This window comes from Nicotiana sylvestris, chromosome 5 (assembly GCF_000393655.2).
Source record: "Nicotiana sylvestris chromosome 5, ASM39365v2, whole genome shotgun sequence".
Classification (NCBI taxonomy): domain Eukaryota; kingdom Viridiplantae; phylum Streptophyta; class Magnoliopsida; order Solanales; family Solanaceae; genus Nicotiana; species Nicotiana sylvestris.
This window is the reverse complement of record NC_091061.1, coordinates 13,903,761-13,912,486: the sequence shown is the minus strand read 5'-3', so window position 1 is coordinate 13,912,486 and position 8,726 is coordinate 13,903,761. Positions and strand designations below refer to the sequence as shown.

At 34.7% G+C, this 8,726-nt stretch overlaps 1 protein-coding gene across 1 annotated transcript; it reads right to left on the bottom strand.

Annotated features, from left to right (window-relative positions):
- Window positions 1–777: 777 nt before the first annotated feature.
- Window positions 778–6,354, bottom strand: LOC104222881 (agamous-like MADS-box protein AGL104). The gene is made up of 12 exons (XM_009774202.2): window positions 5,869–6,354; window positions 5,276–5,329; window positions 5,124–5,142; window positions 4,806–4,864; window positions 4,687–4,726; window positions 4,518–4,579; window positions 4,267–4,366; window positions 4,118–4,168; window positions 3,237–3,418; window positions 2,967–3,150; window positions 2,017–2,310; window positions 778–1,282 (listed from the first exon to the last, which is right to left on the bottom strand). The coding sequence occupies exons 1-12, from the start codon at window positions 6,051–6,053 to the stop codon at window positions 1,109–1,111; spliced, it is 1,404 nt and encodes a 467-aa protein (XP_009772504.1). The 5' UTR covers window positions 6,054–6,354; the 3' UTR covers window positions 778–1,108.
- Between the last annotated feature and the right edge of the window lie 2,372 nt (window positions 6,355–8,726).

Genomic DNA, 8,726 nt, shown 5'->3' with positions numbered 1-8,726 from the left:
ATACTTAATCAACTAAGATTTTTAAATCGTTTACAATTCACCCCCTCTTGTACTTTCACTTTAGTCTGATACTACAAAGTTTTCGTCTTTGTTATTACTGTTCAGTATGGTGCTCGGCCTAAAACAGACCTTAATTCCTTACTGTATCGAACGCATAGCAACCATTTTTTTTGTTAACGGTTTCCGGGCTAGCTTGCGTGTGTTTCAACTATTTCATCGGATACCTGCAACCTCTTACAATCACAGGTACCAGGTAACTCAGCCTGCCAAGACTTAGGCAGATGAGAAAAAATCACCTAGTCTTTTATTGCTTCTGCTGAGATTTGAACCTGATGGTTCTCCTCTCACTTGATTGATCACTATGCCGCACCCTAGGTCGCCAAAAGATAGCAGCCACTTATTAGTATCAAGAGCTTCTGTAATACCACATTCTAAGGTGACGGCTTTCTCATTTTCTCTTCTGCTGCACGCTGTAGACTGTTGAACCATTGCATTTATATCCTGTCAGCTAGTTTATTTTTGCTGAACTTTCTGATAGTTGCATCGCGATATCAATCTGGTATCTATTGTTTGCAGACCTAGTATAGCTCTTGAGATATAAAATTCAGAATAGTAGCGTCTTCTTAATATGAACCCCGTACTACTAAATTTTTCTGATCTAAACTGTCTTACATCCATAGTTGGACCTAAGGCTTTGAGATAGAGAGCATGGAGTATCATTACATTTACCAATCATTTGTGACAATAGAATGTGAACTTAGTATATCCATACGCATTTTTAAAAATTTCCAACTCCATATGTATATATGTTGTATATGTATGTATATTTACATATTATATACAGTCAAACCTCTCTATAACAGATTAATTTGTTCCGATATTTTTGGTTGCTATAGTGAAGTGCTTTTATAGAAAACATATATTACAACATAACATAAAAATCGGTTCCGAGTAAAACTTGGCTTTTATAGTGAATGGTTATTATATAGGGATGTTGTTATAGAGAGATCTGACTGTAATTTGAGCCGGAAGTAGTGAGGGTATCTGCATTTTTTGGCAGAAGCACGGATAGGTGTACTCGTCCATGCTTTTATCCCAAATTTTTTATTCAAGCTAAATGATGATACTTCGACTTTTTCATTTGAGGCTGAAACCAAGAGATTTCATGGTTCTCTTCTTCAATATTATTAGAAGGTAGCTGCTGGTTAGAGGATGCTGCTGCTTCAGCCTGCAGATATGGTGCCACCGGCCGCAATGCTGAGGTTGGAGTTTCCATTTCAGGCTGCAGGCATAATAAACAAGAAGATATTTTGATACATACTCGATTCATACTCTATTGTAAGACTTCGTACACACTTTAACAAACATGAAAAAGGGGCAGGCCAGTGCACAAGGCGTCTCGTGTTTATGCAGGGTTTGGGGAAAGGCTGTATCTCAAGGGGTGTGATGTAGACTGCCTATTTTATTACAGGTTCGATTCATGCTTGATTCATACTCTATTGTAAGAGTTTACACACGCTTTAACAAACATGAAAGAAAGGTCAGCTCGGCACACAAGGCATCCCACGTTCATGCAAGGTTCGGGGAAAGGTCACATCTTAAGGACTGTGATATACACAGCGTACCTTAATGCAAGTATTAGTGACTCTTCCACGGCTCGAACCTATGACCTATAGGTCACTCGGAAACAACTTTACTGTTGCTCCAAGGCTCCCCTTTTATTAACAGAAATTAAATAGGGTAAACACATGATTAAATTTTGTTGAAGGAATTAAGTGTTGGACTAACATTTGTTTAGGACCAAGATACAAGATCTAGAAAAGGTAGGTAGCTATAGGCCCTAATATACTACAACAACAACAACAAACCCAGTGTAATTCCACAAAGTAGGGTCTGGAGGTAGAGCGTATGCACACCTTACCTTTACCTGGTGAAGATAGAGATGCTGTTTTCGATAGACCCCCGTCCTACATGCCCTAATATAAAGAGAATAAATGAAAGGAAGTATGAAATTACCGTGGCAAATGAGAATGAAGTTTGTAATGGAGCGATAGGTGGGAAGATCCTGGTTGAACATTGTGATTGCTTAAAGCTTTCATAAGTTAAGGAACTAAAACTTCCTTCTGCAGTACTTTTTTGGGACATTTGATAGTTAGACGTTGTAACTTTAGGTTGAAATCTGCAGTCGAGTTCATTGTTCTCTTTATAATAATCACTTGAAACTGGTTGCTGGCTAGACGCTGCTGTTGCTTCAACATGCAGATATGGCGCTACCGGCCGTAGTGCAGATGTGGGAGTTTCCATTTCAGGCTGGCATAACAAACAAGTAGTCACATTGCTGATATCTGTTTAATGCTGGTCCGATAAGTACTTCCTCCGTTCCAATTTGTTTGGTATAATTCGAGTCAACATGAAGTTTAAGAAACAAACGAAGACTTCTAAAACTTGTGGTTTTATAAATGTAATAATATTTATGTGGCCATATAGAAATTTACTAGTCTTCTTGGAACTGATTAATAAGGAAACTAGTGCTTGGAGGGAGTACTTTATAGAGTATGGTAATGTACTCTAAGATCCACTAAGAACTGTATGAAGTCTGTAGTTTATACTATTGCCAAATGAAATGTTTTTATTCATAGAGATCTAAGTTAATTCATGGAACATAGGGTAGCCCGGTGCACGAAGTATCCCGCATTCACACAGGATCCGAAGAAGGGCCGCACTCTAAGGGGTGTGATGTAGACAGCCTACCCTGATGCAAGCATCAGTGGCTGATTCCACGGCTTGAATGCGTGACCTATAGGTCACACGGAGACAACTTTACCGTTGCTCCAAAGCTCCCCTTTAACTCATGGACCATACTTATACTAATATAACTGCATGGCATAAAAAGAAAGAAGGATTCTTTTTTTGGTTAAATCAGATTACATTGGACTATTGATGTACAAAACAAATTAAAAGCTTACCTTGGCAAATTTGAATGAAGTTTGTAAAGTGAGAGTTGGGAAGGTTCTGGTTGAATGTTGTGATTGCTTAAAATTCTCATCAGTTAAAGAACTAAAAGTCCCTTCTTTATGATAATTAGTCACACCACTTATACTTGTTTGGGATATTGCATCATAAATAATTGGAGAAGAAAGGTTCATAGAACTGCACAAACAAGTCATTAACCTAATTATTCAACATAATTATTGCCTAATTTAATCCTTAAAACTGATAGGAGAAAAGGTCCAAACCTTTGAGTAAGAGAAGATGTTTCTGAGGCAGCATAGAGATGACTATTGTTGTTGTCATTAATATAGTTTGTGTAACTATAATCTTCAAGCTCTAGCCATAAGTCATAGGGAGATTCCTCCAACGAGGGTTTTGTGTCCTCAGTTTGTGTGTTGTCTATGTATTGAAGGAGTGCATTTATTTGCTATGATAAATAAAAAATAACAATTAGTTCTTAGAACTAGTATACAGAATGATATATATGACATACAAGATTGCAGTCAGTTTGATCATGATCGAGTGACAATGGTTATAAGAAAATAAGATTTGTATCGCCTAAAACATATACCAAAAAAATCTATAATATCCATCTTTCTTCTCTTGTGCATACGTGTGTTTTTGTGTGCACGTATGTGTGCGCGCATGCGTGTGTGAGTTATATAAAAGAAGATAACTTTATACTCCCTCTGTCTCAAATTATCTACTATGCTTTCTAAAAATAGTTGTCTCAAATTATTTATCATTTTATAAAATTAATTATATTTTTTCTCATTTTACTGTTAATAAAAATTATTCTTGAAGATGGAAATAATACATAAATAGAATAAATATTCAATAAAGAGAGATCATATCCTAAGAGATAAATAAAGGTAAAATAGTCTAACCCTTCTCCTAATTAATATTTCTTAAAAGACGTGTAAAAGAGAAGTACGATAGATAATTTGAGACAGAGAAAGTATTATGGTAAGATATTTCAATGACTTGTATTAACCTTTCAGACTTTAGTGTTAACCGTATGAGCCTCTAGAGCAAGTGCATATATAACAAAAGAGAATGCACATTCTAATATCTTATCCTTTTTATTTCTTATCATAAACTATAAAAACATAAGTATTTTTTTTACCTCCATATTATCTTCATAACTTGATGTATTATGATTGTTGGAGAGTTGTTCCTGAAACAAAACGAGACTTTTAGAAAAATGAAAAAAAATTTAGTAAATCATAATCTTTAGTTATTTGGGGGAATAAAAAAACAGATATGTAATCATACCATTCTTTGCCTAACTTGGTTCAAGGCAACCTGAAGACGTTTTTCACACAAATCAAGCTCATGGAGTGATGTAATTTTTTTTGTATCTGGTTCAAATATTCTTTAAATAAAGTCAAAATATGAAAAGAGAATAAATCAGACAATTAATCCAGGAATTAAGAATTAGTTAAGAAAAAGAAAAGAAACAAATTATTGTATCATATAAAGATTTGATTAACTCAAAGGAGTATTTCTTCCTTCTCTTTAATTACCTTAATAATCCCTCAGCCTCCTCCAGTTTACAATGCAAGCCATTGATTTCTTCTTGAATTTTCTAAGGAAAAAAAAAACAAAGAGAAAAAAAATAAATCTTAAGGTTGCTAATACAAAATGAAATGTAAAATTAAAAAATAAAACAGAGAAAACTAATTGATTAAGCACCTTTGCCGTGTCATTTGTGTTGAGGTATGCAGGACTTATCCTAATAAATTAAATAAAAAGAATTATGATACACGAAAAGAGTTGAAAAAAAGAAATTCCACAGATGAAAGAAAAGGAACCTTTCAATATCGCAGAATTTATCTTGAATTTCAATCTTCCTTAGGTTCCAGAGTACAGACTGCATGGAGAGTGCACTAATCAAGATAAATTGCCTTTTCAGTTGTTTATTTTTATTTTTCTTTCTTTGGCCCAAGTCCTAAGTTAGAAGAATTTAACTTCTATATACTAATAATATAAAAGAATTAGTATTATATTTTCAAACAACCAATAACATATTAGAATATGCTGATAATATAAAATTCTTCGCTGTAAGTATATATCCTATTTAGAGAGAGTAGAGTATTAATGGCGGCCATAATAAGCCAAGTGAAGCTCACCTCTTTATTGTTGATATAGCTGCAATTGACAAAGAATATTTGTGTTAGATAGTATAGTTAATAAAATTACGTAAAAGATGGGGAAAAAAAATCGACAAGAAAAGAAACAAAAAGGGGGGAAATTTCATAAAACCAAGAAGTGAAAAACTCACAATCCTCTTTCACTATCCGGGAGATAGACGAGTTCTGAAAGGACATCTTCAATTCTGCATTTTATGAATTTTTCTTATTAGGTCCCTCAAGAGACAAGCAAGTGTAATCAAATTTGACTGTAATTTTTATTTTCTGAAATTTTCCAAAATTTTATATATATATTCTCAGGATCATTGACATAGCAGTCATATATATAAAGAAAGGCGGGGATAAAAAAGCAATAAAATACTACTAGTATATTACTATTACAATCATATTTAGACAAAATATCAGCTATTATATCTGCCTGATAATATATTGCAGGTGGGCCCTCCAAAATACAATGATTTGCATTCTGTTATGTCTATATAATTCTAAAATTTCTAGAATTTTACTTCTTGAAACAAATCAATCTTTTTTTTTTAGTTCAATTTTCTTAACAATTTAATTGATCTCAATCAACAACACAACACAGAGATTTGAGACGGTTTAATTTCTTCTCGACTGGCCTATTATGCGACTGGAAAAAATCTAGAACATGTTCTTATGAATTTCATCTCTTCTTATAAAATTATAACAATTATATATTTGTGCATGGGAAGAGTTTCATCACCTTCTTTTACGTGAATAATGTGTGAGACGACCAGAAGGAGAAAACATGATGATAGCAACATCAACATCACATAAAACTGATAATTCATAAATCTTTTTGAGAATTCCATTTCTTCTCTTGCTAAATGTGACTTGTCTGTTTGTCAAGCTCTCTATCTTCAACAATGGCAATTTACTTCGTCCCATTATAACTTTTTAATCTTTCTATAATTTAGAGAGATATATACATACATATATGTATACACGAACGTAATAATCAATTTAAAAATGCAAGTTCCATTTTTCCGATTGATGTAGAAATTACATTCGAATATATTTTGCGTTCATTTTGTTGCTAGAAATTATCCATTCCATCCCAATAATGTGAAGTTTTTATATATTATCAATGGAATATAAGGAAATTAAGGAAGATTATAGGGATGGATGTGATGATAAATATGAGGGAAATGAAGTTGACGAGATTTTACATTTGTGTTTTTAGGGTTATGAAAATATTGATTCCCAAATACGAAGGGAGGAAAAGAAATCATGATTTTTAAAGAGGAGGAAGAGAAGGAGAAAACTTAGAAGCTTAAAAGGTTAATGGTGGGAATAATTGATTTTGTCCTAAAAGAATGGGGAAGTTAGGGTGGACGGAATATACTCGAATTATACAAGATATTAGATGTAGCACCGACAGAGGCATGAATGGAAGAAATTATTTAGACTTTTGAAAAAAATATATGTTAATTTGGTAAAAATCGAGATAAGAAAATACATTAATTATCTTAAAGCTTGCATAAAGGACTCATATCTTGTACATTCAAACCTCTCTATAACAATCTCATTTGTTTCGATATTTTATTTTTATTTTTATAGTGAATGTTAGGGGTGTACATATGTCGGGTTGGTTCGGATTTTTGAATTACCAAACCAAACCAATTGTATCGGATTATTAAATCTAAAGACCAAACCAAACCAATAAAAGTTGGATCTTTTATCTCGATTTTTCTCGAGTTTTTCGGATTTTTTTTCATAAAGTCTTCATAGCATAAAACATAGAATTTGTGCTCCAAATATTTCTTTAATCCTAGTAGACATAACTATATAAGGTGTTTTTTAACAAAGTAACATAAAATATGAGATGAGCCATGTCATTTGTGATGACCCAAAAGGTCATCTTATGTTTTAAAACTCGATTAATATCTATAACTATCTGTGAAATTTGGTGAGAAACAGAATTGGTTTGACGTAATTCTGACGTCCGGTTGTGAATTTAGAAGTTTTAAAGCTTTATTGAAAATTTCATTCGATTTGGTATTCAATTCGTAGTTCTAGGTATTATTTTGGCGATATGATTGCGCGAGCAAGTTCATATGATGTTTTAGGACTTGTGTGCATGTTTGGTTTGGAGCCCCGAGGGTTCGGGATATTTTGAACTTGGAAAAAATCTGGTTTTTCTGGTTTCCTTCTTCGCGTTCGCGAAGCTACTCTCGCGAACGCGAAGTGTAATCTGGGCTGGGGATGGTTTTATTCTATGCGAACGCAAGGCCATGGTCGTGAACGCGGAGCACTGGGAGGTCTGCTCTTCGCGAACGCGACCGACAACATGCAAATGCGTAGAGCTATTGGAGGTGGGCTAGGAATTAGTGGGTTGTTCTACGCGAACGCGAGCCAAGGCTCGCGAACGTGATGACCGGGGGGATAGACCATCGCAAATGCATGCAACCTTTCGCGAACGCGTAGGCCCTTTGGGCCGCTACCCTTCGCGAACGCGAAGAAGTCCTGCCCAGTTATTAAAAACAAAATCAAAAATGGGATTTTCGCCATTCTTTCAAAAATTTCAAAACTAGTAGACCTAGAGGCGATTTATCCAAGATAATTTCTTCCCTAAAAAGTGATTCTAACCTACTTTCTTTCAATTACCCACTACATTTCATGAACTTTCAACCTAAAATCTAAGATTTTTATGGAGGAAATTGGGGGTTCAGGAAGAATTGGGGGGTTTTGCAAATCGAATTGAGGTCGGATTCCAAAACCAATTATATGTCCAGGCTCGTGGGTGAATAGGTAAATGAATTTTGGTCTGAACCTCGAGTTTTGACCAAGCGGGCCCGGGGTCAGTTTTTTACTTTTTAGGGGAAAGTTTGAGAAATCTAAATTTATGCATTGTAGTTGATATCTCTAGCAATAATTGATATTATTGAGTTAATTGTGGCAAGATGCGAGTGATTTGGAGGTGGATACTAGAGGAAAAGCGGTAATTGAGCATTGAGTGGCTCGTAGAGCGAGGTAAGTGACGTGTCTAACTTTGACTCGTGGGATTAGGAACCTGATTTATTTGCTATATGAAATCTACGTGAGCGACGTATATGTGAGGTGACGAGTACTTATCCGCTGCCAATTTGTCAGCTTTTGCCTGTTTCCTTCCCCTTCCTCTTATATTGTCTATTTTTCTGCCTTAACTGCTACATGTTTTACTTGTATTTCCATGTTTAATTGTTACTTGATAGACATTGTTTCTCTTTGTTGAAAGTATTAGTTACTTTGTAGCTTTGTTGTCTCCTATTATTTGCTTAAGCCGGTCATCGGTACTTTCAAGGCATATTCTGGATTGGTCTCGCTGAGTAGTATTACTTTTGTAAAGTCTCATCGTGTATAATCTTCCTAATTGTTTTGGTTTGAAGTTGAGCCTTGTGAAGGGTTATGTGATTTAAATTATGAAATTTTTGTACTTGCTGAATAACTCATACTGATATGGTGGGATCGGGTTACGGGCTACAACAGGTAGAATAAGGGTAATATATTGAGGAGGAATAAGAGTGAAATGATATGTACGATGGGATCGGGTTGCACGCCGCAACAGGTGTAATAAGGGTA